The following is an 18273-nucleotide window of genomic DNA, read 5'->3' on the forward strand; positions in this document are numbered from 1 at the left end:
GGGAGGAAAGGCTATCAGGGAGTTGGTTACACACTTCACAAATAAGGGGCAGAAAAAGGAGAAGGCCTGGTTAATGCACAAACTGAATGGATCTCAGGAAAAGGGAAGCAAAACTATCAGTGTCACAAACTATTTTGGTCATCTTGGTAAGAGGATTTAGGGCTTGTGGATTATTTTTGCCTCCCAGTTCAGCTTTATTTCTGAAATAGCCAAATTCCTCCTACTGTTTCTCCAGTGAATTCAGTTCCCCAAGGAGGGTTTGGCATACATTGCACCGTATCTGATGTACTTAGCAGAGGGCTAGAATTGCCTTTTAAACAGGACTGTTCTTTGCTTGATTCATTTTTTTTTTAAACTGCTACAGTCAGCCCTGATACCTGCTCCTCTTTTGGGCCCATGGAGAGTGACAGAATTGAATGAAACAAGTATGTGATAAATTTCCCTTTCTTTTATAAAACCTACACTTTGACTAAAACAAGAAACCAGTTTTAGTTCCTATGAACAATAGACTTTATTAGTCCCCACCCCCACGCACATTTTATTATTTTTAGTTATTAAAAAGCCCTCGCCCATGGGCTAAAAGGTAATTTTTTTCCATTGCTCTGCTACATCCTTTTATTTTTTAATTAAATCTTGCAGATTTGCCTATATCCTTTAAGTCAAAGGGCAACGTGCTCTGTCCAGGAAAATTAAAGGCAAGCAGCAGACTTTCTTGCATCCTTTGCAGATGGGAAATTGAATGGCTTTGGTATTTAAAGATCTAGCTCAGGTTCACAAAAGGCAATGAAACAGAGAAAACAGAATGAAGAATATCTGCAGTGAAGACCAACAGGGAAGCATTTGCTTGCAGTACTGGATCGAATATGGGCACCTGATCTATAAAAAGATAATTAAGGTCTGAGTGCTAGCTGTATTCTGCTTTCCAAGACCTCATAATGGTCTCTGGCTTCTTCTAGAAAGTCTATGATCTCACCAGCATTGCAAAGTTGTAGTTCCACAGATTTATAAAGTAGAGTGAAGAAAGATTCTAGCTTCAAGTGTCAGGGCAAATTCCGCTTTCATATTGCCAATAACCTCAGGAGAGGGGAATTTGGCTTTATGTGTCTACTTTGACAATAAGAAAAGGAGTACTTGTGGCACCTTAGAGACTAACAAATTTGACTACAGACTAACACGGCTGCTACTCTGAAACCTGTCATTATACTTTGACAGTGTTTTCTTACACTTGCCTAGTCAGATGCTTTACCTCCTCCTTACATTGCCTCCATTAATGTGGGATAACAACTGGCATGGCCATGTTTGCACTCTCTTGAAGTATTTAATATGGGAAGTGATCAACAGTTCTGATTTTTCTAAAAATATAATCCAAGTACCAGAATGATAAATAGCAGGGTGGTATGTGTTGATATTCAGGTAAGCCCTACCCCACTTGGGATCTAGTCCTATTTTGTTCTGTACAATCCTCCATAGGCTTGTTGTTTAGTGGCTGCAATTCAGTATTAAAAATGAAGTGTGTGATGAGGGGTGGGATGGATAGGTGAGGAATGGGGGGGTTTTCCGTGCCTCTAGGGGAATTTGTCCCCCTTTTAAATGTGCACCTTAGAGCAGCCCCCTACCCTGCCTAAATGATGTTGTGGGCAGTTTTGGCCCCTGCAGCATCCCAGAGTGGGAGGACATAAAGGGGGCATAAAGGTTCTGCGCTGTGCCTCCTGGAAATGTGGCATCAAATCTGACCATGTATCTTTAAGAAATGTTGCATGCAGGAATAGGAGCATGTGGCATTCTGGTGACTGACTCATGAAGACCAGAGACCCCACCGGAGAGATCATATCTGCTGAATGGCCTGTGAGACGCAAGACAAAACAAGTATAATTCGGATTCTTCTTTCTTTGAACTTTGCCATGAGTTCAGTAGAAGCAGGATTGTGCCCTTTATGCACAGCTGCCTGGGAGGGGAAGGGAACTATGCACCTAGGACTCCAACATCATACTATGTCACTTTCATATCTTGACTATACAGCACAGTATTTTACGTCACTTCATGTGTTCTGAGCATACCGCCCAGTGTTGATGATAACTAACCTGCAGTTGTTTATCTTTGTGCCCTAAGGTGTCTTCTGTAACAATGAAATGCTTCTACTCAATAAGGCTCCCTGGGCAAACACATCATTTGCCAATGAAATAATCAATCACTTAAAAAAAAAAGAGAGAGAGAGAGAGAGAAATTTATGCAGCCAACTGAAGGGGAAAAAATGGGTAAACTATAGCCTATAATTCTCTTTGTTTACAATGGGAAATGAAATGTGAGTAATGATGGCTACAAGTGTAACTAGTAAACAGAGCCAGGTTCACAGATATGCACAACAGAGAGAGAGAGAGAGTTTGGAGTCTAGTATACAACAGTTCCATAGTGCCTTTTGCATTGTAGGCACAAGAGAAATCCCCCTTGATTTAGTCTTTAACAAGCTGCCATCTCCAGCAGTCCTCTTGTTCATCTCAGGATGAGGTCTGAGCCTCTGGTAGCACTCCCACTAGAGAAAATACCACACCTGTAAACCATTCTGGAATTTAAGCTTCATTACAGAAAAAGAAAGACCAATTATCTGAATGTGGCAGGGCAAAACCCTAGAGGAAATTCTTTTTCCAGCCACATAAAGCTAGTGTTTGGCTGTAGTCCTGAATTATGTCCCCTTCTGTACCTTCGCCAAAGAGTCTCTGACTCAGTTCTCCAAATGATGCCAGTGTTCTAATATAATACTGCATTTCAATACCCACACCTCTTCACGATACAGTGCAATCTTTGGCATGTTTTCAATAGCTTCCTTAAACTCACATCAGAATTCACTTTGATAAGTTTCAGTAGTTTGCCAAGAGGCAGATAATCCATCCTTTGTTACTGTGGATTGAGTCCTGCCTTTGGAAAAAGTACAACTCCATATTCACCCAATGAAAAATAAAGTTAATAATAAAACTGCCACTGCTGACAAACTCTTTTAGGTCACAGTTTTGTTTATTGGAATAAGCAGCTTATGAGTGTAAAGCTTGTTGATATTGAAAAAAAGCTGTGGTATTTGAGACATCTACAACATCCTGTTTCTTAAGCACTGTACCTCTTCTCTTTGGTTAGATGGTCATTTATGCTAGAGAAAAATCACGAAGAGTGACCAGCCAGATCAATATGGAAGTGCCTACTTGTTTTAGGTCCAATGCAACATGATCTCCTTTATCCACTGCTGTAAAAGGCTCTGAAGAGTCCTTTACCCATAAGTGTTACCTCTCTGTTTTCAGATATAACTAAAAATTGTGAGCCAAATTCAACCCTTACCTACCCGAGTGCAATCAATGGCAGTGCCAAAAGGAACACAAATCATCTCTTAACTCACAGGAAATTCATTCAGAAGTTAATGAGAGCAGAGTCCCTCTGCACTATGGAATCTCCTTTAAGGAAGGGTTCCAAGAAAACCATATATACATAAACCCCACCAAAGCCATAGGGACCAAAGAGGATAGATGGGCATCCCCAGGGAAAATCCATGATCTGTGGGGTTTGCAAACTTAGAGGTGGGAAACCATTGCAAAACATTTTCTGCAGAAATTTGTTTGAAATCATAAATGTGTGCACTCTGGCCTTCCTCAAACTTCTTTTCCATTTCCATTCCATGAACGTTCCTGAAACTGAGTTTTAGTAGCTTGAATGTTTGCAAAGAGTGCATTTCATATAAGCGTGCCTGATAATGCTCCTGGAGAGTGAATCTATTCAGGAAATAGAAAAAATACCATGTAACATATGGGATATCAGAAATATCTATTAGAATTGGAAAAGGTGCTGAAAAAGGCAATTAAAATGATTAGGGTTATGAAACAACTTATATATGAGGAGTGATTAAAAAGATTGGGACTGTTCATCTTAGAAAAGAGACTACTAAGGGGGGGATATGATAGAGGTCTATAGAATCATGAACAGTGTGGAAAAAGTGAATAGGGAAATGTTATTGACCACTTCACATAACACAAGAACTAGGTAGGGGTCACTTAATGAAATTAATAGGCAGCCGGTTTAAACAAACAAAAGGACATACTTCTTCACACAGCAATTGTGGAACTCATTGCCTTGGAAAGTTGAGAAGACCAAACGTCTGACTGGATTCAAAAAAGAATTAGATAAGTTCATGGAGGACAGGTCCATCAGTGGCTACTAGCCAGGATGGGCAGGTACACAAGCCAATGCTCTGGGTGTCCCTAAACCTCCAACTGCCAAAAGCTGGAGGACAGGGATGGATCACTCGATAATTTCCCTGTTCTCTTCAATCCCTCTGAAACATCTGACACTGGCCACTGTCAGAGACAGGATACTCGGCTAGATGGATCATTTATCTGAGCCAGAATAACTGTTCTGAGGGTCTGACAATTCACAACTAAGCAACACAGCTAAAATTTTGATTAGTAAAACACAGAGTTAAACACCTTTTTGAAAATTTTATGGAATAATTTTGAATAACCAATGAACCTAAGAAAATCACAATCTATTTGCAGATCTTCATAGGAAAAGGGAAGAAACTTCACTGAATAAACTATCCATTATAAAATTATTCACTTAGCTCCAAGTGCAACAAACTAGATAAAAACAGATCACAAACAAAAGGTTCACCAATTAGCTTCCTAAACTCTGCTGGAAGTGGATCAAGTACTGGGAGATTTCATCTGAGTGGCTGTTAATGTCTTTTGTTTTCTTTCCATTACAAATGTCTAGCCACAGCAGCTATAAAAATAAATACACTCATCTGAACATTTTCCTCCCTGATAGCTCTTAGTGATTTTCAGTATCTGCAAGTGATGCCTTATTTAGCTGAAAATCCTCTGAATCTGAGCAGGTTGGAGGTGCTGTGCCACAGCCCCATCACAGCATGTCTAGCAGATTATCAGTCTGAAGAGAAGCAACTGGGGAGTCTAAAAATACCATGGACACCTGAGCCTTCCTATTTGATCATGCTGCATTTAGCAAAGGGATGGTCTTTTCATGCAGGTTTCAGAGTAGCAGCCGTGTTAGTCTGTATTCGCAAAAAGAAAAGGAGTACTTGTGGCACCTTAGAGACTAACAAATTTATTAGAGCATAAGCTTTCGTGAGCTACAGCTCACTTCATCGGATGCATTTGGACAAATGTCAAATGACAAATTTGTTAGTCTCTAAGGTGCCACAAGTACTCCTTTTCTTTTCATGCAGTTTGCGTGTTGCGCATTTGTCTGCATTTGCAACCTCTTCTGCAGAGTAAAACAGTTTGAAAGTGGGAGTCGGGCCTGCATAGGATCTATTTAAACAGCACAATTATTGAGTGACTTTAGGGATAAAATCTCAGATAAGCAGAGCATGCTATATTAGATGTGTGACTCCTTAAATTAATAAGAAGTGACCTACAACCCAGCATCATGTTTTAGAAAAGGTAACCCTTAATGTCACGAGACTTCATCTATGAAAATCAGAATCTCAGTCCCATCAGCCAGTAGAAGGTCTTTGGAGCCACTGCAATTGACGTGGCCATCTTGTACTAAGGAAGTGGCCAGCCAGCAAAAAGAGGGACAAACATTGCAAGGTTTTCTTCACACTACTGATCCACTTAAAGCTTCAGGGGCACCGGGGGGTGGGGGGGCTTTTCTTTAGAAGATTCCCAGAAGTTAAATAGCAATAGGTGTCTTTTGTGGAGGGCTGCCCTGAAATCATACAAAGCCTCATCAAAACAGAGCTCTGGCACCTGTTAAAGCTCATGTATTTTTAAAACTTGCTTCCACCAAAGATCCCTTTAGAATAATGGGAACGCCTGAGGTCACAGCATTTGCAGGAATTTATACCCAGCTCTACCTTCATGCTCCTGGGTGGCCTCAGGTTTCCTGGATTGGGCTACTTCCTTTTAAACAAATTTCTCCTCTGGGAAGCTATGTAAGAATATATCTGTGACAATCAAAATCCTAAAATATGAGGAAAAAAATCCAGATTACTTTGGTCCCCTAAGGCACTTAAATCTCCTGGAAAGACAGCTATTTCTTGAGTGTCATTAAAGTGGGGAAAAAAATCTAAGGCCAAATTCATCCCTGGTGCGATTCCTAGGGTTGCCAACTTTCTGATTGCAGAAAACTGAACACCCTTGCCCCGCCCCACCCTTCCCGGAAGCCCTTCCCCTTCCCCTGCCCCGCCCCATCTCCATGGCTCCACCCCTGCTCACTCCATCCCTCCTCACTCGCTCTCACCCACCCTTGCTCATTTTCACTGGGCTTGGGCAAGGGGGTTGGGTGCAGAAGGGGGTGTGGGCACTGACTGCGGGTGCGAGCTCTGGGGTGGAGGAGAAGGCTCTGGGCTGGGGGATGGGGCTGAGGGGTTCAGAGTGTGGGAAGGGGCTTCAGGCTGGGGCAGGGGGTTGGGGTGCAGGAGGGGGTGAGGGCTCCAGCTGGGATATGTGGGCTCTGAGGTGGGACTGGGGATAGGGGTTTGGGGTGTAGGAGGGGGCTCCGGGCTGGGGTTGGGGCTGGGTTCAGAGTGCAGGGTGAGGTGTGGGCTCTGGAAGGGAGTTGGGTTGTGGGAAGGGGCTCAGGAATGGAACAGGGGATTGGGGTATGAGAGAGAGATCAGAGTGCCGACCCCAGGGAGTGCTTACCTTATGCGGCTCCCAGAAGTGGCAGGCATGTCCCTGCGGCCCCTTTGTGGAGGTGCGGCCAGGCGGCTCTGTGTGCTGCCTGCCTCTCACGGCGAAGGCAGCATGTGGAGTCTCCCTGGCCCCTGCACCTAGGGGCTGCAGAGACATGCTGGTCACGTCCAGGAATTGTGCAGAGCCAGGGTAGGCAGGGAGCCTGCCTGAGTTTTGCTTTGCTGCTAACCGGACTTTTAGTGGCCCAATCAGCAGTGTTGACCAGAGCCACCAGGGTCCCTTTTCGAACGGGCATTCTGGTCAAAAACCAGACACCTGGCAATCCTAGCCATTCCATTGAATTAACTGTTATTGCACCTGTAATGAAGTTGGCTCCTAAATACACAAAGTGTGTCATATTGTTAGTACAGATCATGTTTCATGCACTTGGTTCATTTCTGAAACGAGTGTCTTTCAGAATGGCATTTCAAAAATGCATGTGGCTGCAATACCAGGATCAACCAGGCAGAATCAATTAGCTGGGGAATTTTGTTTCACAGCAAGAGCAGTTTTTGCAATGTTCTGTTCACTTGCAAAACTACAGAACCCAGCATCTCCTCAGCACTCAGAGCATTTTCTCTAAAATTGTTTCTTTAATCCCATCTAAGCACATTGTCTTGATGTCAGTATTTTTGGCAACTTGCTCCTGCTACCAGTGTTAAATCAGGCCCCTTTTGTCAGCAGCTACTTGGATATGCTTTACAGGAGTCTGAAGAAATAGATGTCTGAAAACTACCCTCTTTGTTTGTACTCCATAAAAATGGCATCATAAAATGCTTCCTGAGTGTCTCCTGCACAAAATGTAACTGGTCCAATTACCCCAAACCTAACTGTTATACTAATGGGCATTTGGCTAGTGTATGTAGCAAAGCTTAGCTTTTGCTTGTAAGATTTCCAAAGTATGGGCATGTACATTGAAAATGAGGTTACAGGCATTTCACTGGAGAGTAACATACTGTAGCCAAATTAATTCCAAGCTTACCCCCATATTAAAACAAAGATAGTCAGACTGAATGCCAGAATGTGGAATGGCCATAGAAAACCACTTCAATTATTCAAAAAATGCAAACATAAAGACTCCTAGGAAAGATTAGCTTGATCTATACTTAAGGCCAAATTCATCCCTGTTGTAACTCTGTGGAAGTCAAGGATTAATAATGTGAAATGCAGGATTAAAATAAAAATATTAGTCCCATATGAAGACTTTTCAGGTCTTTCCTAGGATGCAAATAGCGTGCAATGGCGATTTCACAGCACAAAGCGTGAATGAAGCCGTAAGGGAGAAGAGAAGGATTTGTGTTTGAAGATGCTATGGTCTGAGCACAGGACTGGCTATCAAGAAGGTCTAATCGTGATTCTGATACTGACTCTCTCTGTGGCCATGGCCAAGTCACTTAGCTGCTCGGTCTTGGTTTCCCCATCTGTAAAATGGGAGTTATAGTACTTATCTCACTGGATCATGAGGCTCAATTATTTAGGGTATATATGACAGCCTTCCCCAGGCAAAACACCCATTGAAGCTAGTTTTGCAATTGATTTTAAGTGTGTGCAGGACTGGACCCTTAGACACACCTTAAAATGATTTCTGTTCTACTGTGATATTGCAGCCCTTCACTGATGGAGGATATATTGAGGTGGCATATCTCCCTTTGCTCCAACAGCACGATGGCCCTGCTTGGAACCAGGAGGCCTCCACTAAGCATAACTCTTGTTCTAAAAATAACTTTTCTGGCAGGCACCCTGAAACTCCAACTATTTCTTTCATGATCATGCCTCCAGTTCATCTCAACATCCACATTATTCCTTCTTAGTGAGCCAGTGCTATGATGGATTTAGTGCAGATTAGATCTCAGGTTAATCTTAAGAAACATAGCTCAGCCTTACCTCAGCAATGAATTTGATCAACTCCTTGAAAGCCTGGCTTTCTAGCAAACTAGCGAAGCCACAGGCGAGTCACTGTGTCAAGATAATATTTTGTCTAATCCCTGATCATCTCACACGTTGACACTGTAATCTCCTCCTTCTCCTCATCTCGTTTTGCCAGTGATGTCAGCCATGATCAGCCATCTTTGTGTTTTTTCCCATGCCACTACACACTAGTGGGAAAAAGGTCCCAGTGAGAATTCATAAAGCCATCACTTTTTCCTCCTATAAATCCTTCCCCCAAACTCACTTCTACAACCTGATAATGAATAGGCAGGTGGTGAGATGTGATAACTGCTGCTGACTGGCTAAGAAACATGCCCATTCTGTGATATTTGTAACCTATTTCCTCAGCTACACATCCCCGTCTGCTTGTGTGTCTCATTCCCTTGTAACGTCTCATCTTTTAGGTAAACTTCTTGGGACAGAGACTGAAATTTATTATATGTTTTTGTAGAGTACCTAGCACAATAGGGACCAGCCTGGTTGCAGAATTTAAGTGGCATTAGTACAAATGTTTATTATTAATAATGATAAAAGATAACACCACCGCAAAGCTCAGGATTGGGTAAAGCAAAACTAGATTTGGATTGATCTACAGCACCATTTCCAAAACCCAGAGAAGCAAGAGGAGATGGGAGATAATGGTTCACATTCATCATTGAAGCCAAGGAAATTACACCAGAGATTAATTTGGCTTAATGTATTTTCCTTGTTGGAACATCAGTATGCTCACCTTCCCCTACCCCACACCTCTCACAGCAAGGTTGCCAGATAAATCAGGTAGATTACAATTGCGTGGGTTCCCATCTGTTTTAGTCAGGAAAGTCCTGGCCTCTTGTCAGAGAAACTGGAAAATTATATGGTATTTCAGCATTTCTCCTTTGACTTAGATTCATGCATAGTAAAAGCTGTGAGGAAGTAGAAAAATTCAGTCCTTTACCCACTTTCCAAAGGTGCATAAAAAACCAAAACCCAACAATAACAAAAAACAAAACAAACAAACAAAAACCTAAAGTTTTTTGCTTCTAAATCTTTCAACTCAGCTGGCTCATTCATCGGAAGAGTTGCTAATTTCACACTTGATGTAACCATTTCAGGAAATGTAGGATAGATACAAGGTTATATACTATGAATTCTTCCTGAAGTAACTTCTCAGGCAACTCAATGTGGTTTTGCCTTACTAGGAACACTCCTGGGAAAACTTCACTGTCTTTGAGTTTGCAAGGTATCATGAATACTGATTATGGAGGCAGCACAGGGTGAATGGTAATCACAGTGGTTCTCCAGTGTCAAGTCTGATTATCTAAGAGAGCAAGAAGGCTACATGCTATGAATTTAAAAGGAAACAAATGTAAAAACAGGTAAAAGAAATTTTTAAAATGAAGTATATAATTAATCTGTGAAATTTGCTGCTGTAGAATATTAAGGCAAATAGCTTACTAAATTTAAAAAATGACACATATAAACCAAAGCAGGCTCTGTAGTGCCACTAACTAAGGTAAGTTTATAAGGACTTTGAGCTTCTTTCTTCAGGGATGAATATGAGCACTAAAGGGGGGTCAAAAAGAAATCCTACAAACATAGTGTGGGACAGTTAAGTGAATTATGGGTTTTTATATCTTCCTTTGAGCATCCAACTTTCACTACTGTTGGAAACCATAACTGAAATAGTGATTGAGATTTTTAACTAAGAGACCTCCAGGAAAACATCTGTCAATCTAACATCTGGATTTTGTAGTGATTCTTTGTAGAGATTCCTTTGGTTCCCTACTAATTCTCTTTCTGGAATGCTCTTAAATAAACAAAGTCTGTGAAGGATGAAATCTGCTCACCGCATTTTAGCTACAGAATTGCAAATATTAATATTGGTCATAAACATATCCATTTCTGTTTGTCAAGCCAGGTAATGATTGCTATTAGACTGGGGTATGCTGATGTGGCCTTGCATCTTGAAGAATTGTATCTGTGTGAAATAAAATCCTAAATACAGCTTTAAAAAAAAAAACCACCTTAAAACAATGCCCTGAGTAACAATGAAAAACAGCTTTATAAATAACTTAAAAACAGGCAGTGCTGTAGCAACATCATGACAGCGGGAATAGCAAGGGTTTAAATGCAGGGCAAAGGGATACAAAATGCTTAATTTAAGACATAACAAAGGTTGTACCAGCCCATCTGGCCTGGGCCCTTGTATAGACTTCTCTAGACATGGCCTTGTTGCAATACTGCCAATCCTGAGTGCTAACAAAACCCATGAGACTGGCACAAGACTTTAGCAACAATAACACATGGACTCCTGACTGTGGCGTCAAGGGTGCCTGATTTTCAGCTGTACTCTACCTAAGGCTGCCAACTTTGGTTGGCTGTATTCCTGGAGATTTCCTCACATGATATAATTTTTAATTACAGATTAATCTTTAATTCCTGAAAAAAGAAAAGGAGGACTTGTGGCACCTTAGAGACTAACAAATTTATTTGAGCATAAGCTTTCGTGAGCTACAGCTCACTTCATCGGATGCATTTGGTGGAAAATACAGAGGAGAGATTGATATACACACACAGAGAACATGAAACAATGGCTGTTACCATACACACTGTAACGAGAGTGATCACTTAAGATGAGCTGTTACCAGCAGGAGAGTGGGGGAGGGGGGAAGAACACCCATTGTTTCATAGACTCACAGAATATCAGGGTTGGAAGGGACCTCAGGAGGTCATCTAGTCCAACCCCCTACTCAAAGCAGGACCAATCCCCAACTAAAGCATCCCAGCCAGGGCTTTGTCAAGCCTGACCTTAAAAACTTCTAAGGAAGGAGATTCCACCACCTCCCTAGTTAATGCATTCCAGTGTTTCACCACCCTCCTAATGAAAATTTTTTTCTTAATATCCAACCTAAACCTCCCCCACTGCAACTTGAGGCCATTACTTCTTGTTCTGTCATCTGCCACCACTGAGAACAGTCTAGATCCATCCTCTTTGGAACCCCCTTTCAGGTAGTTGAAAGCAGCTATCGAATCCCCCCTCATTCTTCTCTTCTGAAGACTAAACAATCCCAGTTCCCTCAGCCTCTCCTCGTAAGTCATGTGTTCCAGTCCCCTAATCATTTTTGTTGCTCTCTGCTGGACGCTTTCCAATTTTTCCTCATCCTTCTTGTAGTGTGGGGCCCAAAACTGGACACAGTACTCCAGATGAGGCCTCACCAATGTCGAAGAGAGGGGAACAATCACATCCCTCAATCGGATGGCAATGCCCCTACTTATACATCCCAAAATGCATGTTCTCTGTGTGTGTATATCAATCTCCCCTCTGTATTTTCCACCGAATGCATCCGATGAAGTGAGCTGTAGCTCACGAAAGCTTATGCTCAAATAAATTTGTTAGTCTCTAAGGTGCCACAAGTCCTCCTTTTCTTTTCGGGAATACAGACTAACACGGCTCCTACTCTGAAACCTTTAATTCCTGGAGACTCCAGGCCAATCCTGGAGGGTTGGCAGCCCCATCTCTACCACATGGAGGGCTGGAGCCCCTGTTTAAAATGGCCACTGAGGCCATCACAGGATTCCTTTAGAACTGCTCTAAAGTCATGGGCGCTGTTAGCCCTCCTTGTAGCCCTAGCTATGTCTCTGCCCAGACCTCTCTGGCCTCGCCGGGGTCCCCTCTAGTCTAGACTCTAGGCCCCTTTGGCCTAACCCCTACAGCTTGTGTCATGGGCCCCCAGACCCACATGTATGGGCAAGTTGCCCTCTGCCAAGATGGCGGCATAGGCTTCATGCCGGATTCGCGACGGACTCTCGCGGTGTTTGAGCGGGAGGGGCGGGACCGGGCCTGTGCAGATGGCGGAGGAGGCGGCGGGGTTGTGACCCATGGTGGCTCCCGAGTGAGGAGGGGAGCGGGCAGGTCCGGCCGGGGCCATGGAGCACATCACCACCCCGAAGGTAGGACAGCCGGCTCCAGTGGCAGCGTCCCGCCCCCTCCGGGGACTGCGCCGATACAGGCCCTGTCCGCGCTACCTGCCCGCCCCCGGCTTCCCCACGCCCCCCAACCCGGCTTCTGCCCCCTACCTCTGCTTTCCCCGCCCCCCATTCCTGCCCCCCGGCTTCCCCAGCGCCCCCCAACCCGGCTTCTGCCCCCACCTCTGCTTTCCCCGCCCCCCATTCCTGCCCCCCGGCTTCCCCAGCGCCCCCCAACCCGGCTTCTGCCCCCACCTCTGCTTTCCCCGCCCCCTATTCCTGCCCCCCGGGTTCCCTAGCGCCCCCCAACCCGGCTTCTGCCCCCACCTCTGCTTTCCCTGCCCCCCATTTCTGCCCCCCGGCTTCCCCAGCGCCCCCCAACCCGGCTTCTGCCCCCACCTCTGCTTTCCCCGCCCCCCATTCCTGCCCCCCGGCTTCCCCAGCGCCCCCCAACCCGGCTTCTGCCCCCACCTCTGCTTTCCCCGCCCCCCATTCCTGCCCCCCGGCTTCCCCAGCGCCCCCCAACCCGGCTTCTGCCCCCACCTCTGCTTTCCCCGCCCCCTATTCCTGCCCCCCGGGTTCCCTAGCGCCCCCCAACCCGGCTTCTGCCCCCTACCTCTGCTTTCCCCGCCCCCCATTCCTGCCCCCCGGCTTCCCCAGCGCCCCCCAACCCGGCTTCTGCCCCCTACCTCTGCTTTCCCCGCCCCCCATTCCTGCCCCCCGGCTTCCCCAGCGCCCCCCAACCCGGCTTCTGCCCCCTACCTCTGCTTTCCCCGCCCCCCATTCCTGCCCCCCGGGTTCCCTAGCGCCCCCCAACCCGGCTTCTGCCCCTTACCTCTGCTTTCCCTGCCCCCCATTCCTGCCCCCCGGCTTCCCCAGCGCCCCCCAACCCGGCTTCTGCCCCCACCTCTGCTTTCCCCGCCCCCCATTCCTGCCCCCCGGGTTCCCTAGCGCCCCCCAACCCGGCTTCTGCCCCCTACCTCTGCTTTCCCCGCCCCCCATTCCTGCCCCCCGGGTTCCCTAGCGCCCCCAACCCGGCTTCTGCCCCCTACCTCTGCTTTCCCCGCCCCCCATTCCTGCCCCCCGGCTTCCCCAGCGCCCCCCAACCCGGCTTCTGCCCCCACCTCTGCTTTCCCCGCCCCCCATTCCTGCCCCCCGGCTTCCCCAGCGCCCCCCAACCCGGCTTCTGCCCCCTACCTCTGCTTTCCCCGCCCCCCATTCCTGCCCCCCGGCTTCCCCAGCGCCCCCCAACCCGGCTTCTGCCCCCTACCTCTGCTTTCCCCGCCCCCTATTCCTGCCCCCCGGGTTCCCTAGCGCCCCCCAACCCGGCTTCTGCCCCCACCTCTGCTTTCCCCGCCCCCTATTCCTGCCCCCCGGCTTCCCCAGCGCCCCCCAACCCGGCTTCTGCCCCCACCTCTGCTTTCCCCGCCCCCTATTTCTGCCCCCCAGCTTCCCCAGCGCCCCCCAACCCGGCTTCTGCCCCCACCTCTGCTTTCCCCGCCCCCCATTCCTGCCCCCCAGCTTCCCCAGCGCCCCCCAACCCGGCTTCTGCCCCCACCTCTGCTTTCCCTGCCCCTCATTCCTGCCCCTCTGCTTTCCCCACCCCCCATTCCTGCCCCCTGGCTTCCCCAGCGCCCCCCAACCTGGCTTCTGCCCCCACCTCTGCTTTCCCCACCCGTCATTCCTGCCCCCCTGGCTTCCCCAGCGTCCCCCAACCCAGCTTCTGCCCCCACCTCTGCTTTCCCCGCCCCCCCATTCCTGCCCCCCGGCTTTCCCACGCCCCCCAACCCGGCTTCTGCCCCCACCTCTGCTTTCCCTGCCCCCCATTTCTGCCCCCCGGCTTCCCCAGCGCCCCCCAACCCAGCTTCTGCCCCCTACCTCTGCTTCCCCCCCATTCCTGCCCCCCGGCTTCCCCAGCGTCCCCCAACCCGGCTTCTGCCCCCTACTTCTGCTTCCCCAGTACCCCCCAACTCAGCTTCTGCCCCCTACCTCTGCTTTCCCAGTGCTCCCCTACCCCGTCTGGCTCCCCACTCCCACTCTCCTCCCTGTCTTCAACCACCTCTCCCGGCTTCCCCAGTACTCCTCCGTCCCCTAGGGCTCTGCTGCTTCTCTCCCTGCCTCCTGCCCCGCTTCCCCTCCATCCCCTCGGGCTGCCAGCCCCTGGCTTACAAAGTGCTCTCCCTGCTTTTCAAATATATCTGAAACTGTTCTTCCCCCTACAGCTTCCTCAGTGTCCCTGAAAACCTCTCATCCTCTCCTTAGACTCCAAAACCCTGTTTCCCAGCCTCTTAAAACCTTTCTCTGTTGTTCCCAATCTCTGTTCCCTAAAAAGAAAAGGAGTACTTGTGGCACCTTAGAGACTAACAAATTTATTTGAGCATAAGCTTTCGTGAGCTACAGCTCACTTCATTGTCGGAATGCATCTGATGAAGTGAGCTGTAGCTCATGAAAGCTTATGCTCCGATAAGTTTTAGTCTCTAAGGTGCCACAAGTACTCCTTTTCTTTTTGCGAATACAGACTTACATGGCTGCTACTCTGAAATCTGTTCCCTAAAATGCTCTAAACTATTCTCTCACTTCCCCCCCCCCCACTCCAGCTATCTTCTTTCTGACAGTCTCCCTAAAACAGCTTTTCCACTTCTCTTCTTCTCAGTTGCTTTTAGTCCCAGGTCTGATCATTTCCATCCTTGGGCCTGGACTATAGATTTGGGGTTCTGAAGCTTCTGTTTTTTGACGCGCCCCATTTTTCTTACCAGGGCTGTGACAGATACCTAGTAGCAACAGTGAAAATTCTCTATCAGAAATCAGTCAAGATTCCCTGTTACTAGTCTAGTAAAAATAATAAAGATTGTATATTGTATATGATATAAAGATCTCTATATGTCCTCTACTTCTGTGAATTCTTGTTTGCTGGTCAAAATTGTACCCGAGTACTACATTGATGGATGTCCTATGAATGCATAAAATAACATGAAGGGTTAACAGATCTTAAATTGCAATCTGGAGGGCTCATATTAGTAGGATGTGTGGGGGCTTAAACCCTTGGTATAAAGAACATGATTTTCTGTGTGATGGTTTTATTGTTTAATTATGAGGTCAGAGTATCTATTTGCTCTTGAGTTACATATGTGCTAACTTGAGCATGGTGCTTATAATCTGTGCTTACTGCACTTTTCTGTTGTGATCTTTAAAATAAAACCCATAATGAAAGTTTCATTTGCACTAGATGATGGGATGCTGTGTGCCCACAGGTGTTTTTGCTGATCTTTTAAGTGTATTTTATTGCTACTTTCAAGGTCTGAAGTTGCTTCCTTGAGAGCAGATGCTTTTAAAAATACTAATGAACATGTGATTCAAGGTGAGATGAAATGTCTTGCTCTTTAAATTTTCAGTTTTTTAGGGATGAGGTTGGTATCCTTACCCAGGATTTTTTCATTGGCTCTTGAGTTGTTTTGATGTGTTGGACAAACAGATGAGTTATGGTTGAGAACTACCAAGTGTCTTGGATTCAGACAACTAGACTAACTAGTTTGATTTTGTTGTAGTCTCCAATGTGTTTAAACAAGAACTTCTTTTCGTTACATCAAAAGCTATGTTAGTGGCTTTGTTTGTGGACTGGCGTGAGCATTGTGTATATTTTTTTTTTTGCTTTAGAATTTTGGTTTTTGCTACACATGAACAGTACTTGTTATCTGACACTGTGTGTTACTTGGGGTATGTCTATACTTGCCATTTAAAGTAGAGAGAGAGTCCTTTATTTTTGCGCAAAAACCGTGGGAGTGTCTACGCTTGCCTGTGACTTTTTGCAGTGAAACTTGGAGTTTCATCACAGAAAGAAAACCATCTCCATGAGAAGCATGCAGCTCTTATCAGTGATGCTTTTTTGGTGATGTACAAACAAAGACATATTCTTCCTGTTTATAGAACTTTTAACCTCTGCAGGATATCCCACAGTGCCTAGGTGACCACTCTGGCCAGCAGCTCTGCTGCTCTGACACTAGGTAAACAGACATCCGCCCCTCCCCTGTAAAGCCCCGGGAATTTTGAAACTCCCCTTCCTGTTTTCTTGGGAAGTGCTCACTTATCTGGCCAGGTGACAATGCCTACTCCACAGAGCAAATAATCCCCTGCTTGGAGCAATGCTGAGCTACTGGAGCTGATCAGAGTTTGGGGAGAGGAGGCTAATTATAAATTAGTTTCTCAGGCTGCTCTAAAATATGTGATGTTGCTATCTTCTAACTTCTTTTAAGGTGAGTAATGTTTATGAAATGTCCCTAGAAGTATTTTGCTTATGTTTAAAAGAAGGGGGAATATATTGATTTTTTTAAAAACAACCCCCATCTTATTTAGGTCATTAGTGACCACAAGTTATGGTTGGTTATTTTTTTTTATTTTATTCTTTATTTATTTAAACTGTTCATTTTGGGATGACTTGAGGATTGGCAACTGGGTAGTTCACTTGTTTAAATTGAACTCAAGTTTGTAGTAACAAAGTTGTCACCTAGCTATTTGGTGACCTAAAAGAAGTAAATTTAACTACATCAATCAAGTTCTAACTGATGTGCACCATGGCCTCAGTGATTGGTGCTAATTGATGCTTTACAGTTTTATAGGTGATCCATTTAGGTTATGTCTACACTAGCACTTCTGTTGGTAAAACTTTTGTCTGTCAGGGATGTGAAAACCTCCTCCCCACTCCAGACAGACACAAGCTTTTACCAATTAAAAGTGGACAAAACTTCCGCTGCTTGTTAGGGTGGTTTTATTTTTCTGGCAGGAGAGCTCTCTTTTGCTGGCAAAGAGCAGCTACATGGGAAACCTTACAGTGGCACAGCTGTACTGCTGTGATAAGCAGTGTAGACAAAGTCTAAGATGAAAATTGAGTCACATTGGTAGGATATTGTGGACGAGCTTGAACTGCTGTTTCCCATGTTGTAGTCATTGTGACTAGAACTTCAGACCTAGACACAGTCAAATAGAGCTGTTTGGGAAATGTATTTATTTCCCACAAAAATAATCTAAGGTAAACATTTTAATTTTCATAAAAAAAAAAAATTTCATGGGATTTTTTGGGTTTTAATTGAAAACAGAAAATACCAAAAAATAAAAAGGCATTACTTTTGACTAGCTCTACTTTCAGCCTGGTATGTTTTGACAGGATCGATTCAAGCTTAAAACATAATTTTCTTCCAATTAATGTTCTGTGTCTTTGCCTTCATTTAAAGAATGCATATTTTTGAACATCTGCACATTTGTTTAAGATATCACTAACAGCTGTTGTGTATTTTCAGTCACTGACATGTGACACTTCCCCAGTATAGCTGGTTGTAGCAAGTGGAATTTTTCCAGGATACTGGTCCATGAAGTGGTTAGAGTAGGGCTCTTGTACCTTTTAACTCTGTCGTGTTCCAGAATGCTCCACCACACTGGTGTGTGTGTGTGTGTGTGGCTGAAATCAGAGGGCAACTTAATAAAACAAAATATAAATAATTTTCAGAACAGTGGGTAATCTTGCAAGTGACGTGTTACGTTTGCTTGGTAAGCATATCCTGCCAGCTGTTAGTTCATTGGTGTGGCCCTTTCAGTAAAGTTATCAATTTTTTTACTCTTTTTGTTTATAAAATGTATTAAACACTAGGTCTAGTATGTATTGATAAGGATAATTAAGTACGCTTGCACTAGGCACTTTAATGTCCATTCAGCTATTCCTTATTGGACTGAT

At 45.4% G+C, this 18273-nt stretch overlaps 1 protein-coding gene across 7 annotated transcripts in view; it reads left to right on the forward strand.

Moving 5' to 3' along the window:
* Nucleotides 1–18273, forward strand: part of MTMR8 (myotubularin related protein 8) — a 179801-nt gene that overhangs the window by 127348 nt on the left and 34180 nt on the right. For 3 of the 7 annotated variants that reach the window (XM_043493100.1, XM_043493099.1, XM_038415416.2), the window contains exon 1: nucleotides 12411–12536. The exons of 1 other annotated variant lie outside the window; for it this stretch is intronic. In XM_043493100.1, the coding sequence (XP_043349035.1) occupies nucleotides 12513–12536 (24 nt within the window). In that variant the 5' untranslated portion in view covers nucleotides 12411–12512. Of the gene's footprint in view, nucleotides 1–12347; nucleotides 12537–15847; nucleotides 15910–16782; nucleotides 16802–18273 lie in introns of those variants that run through there. 3 more of the 7 variants (XM_043493101.1, XM_038415413.2, XM_043493102.1) reach the window with 3 other exon arrangements.

The sequence above is a fragment of the Dermochelys coriacea genome, chromosome 9 (assembly GCF_009764565.3).
Source record: "Dermochelys coriacea isolate rDerCor1 chromosome 9, rDerCor1.pri.v4, whole genome shotgun sequence".
NCBI classification, from domain to species: Eukaryota; Metazoa; Chordata; order Testudines; family Dermochelyidae; genus Dermochelys; species Dermochelys coriacea.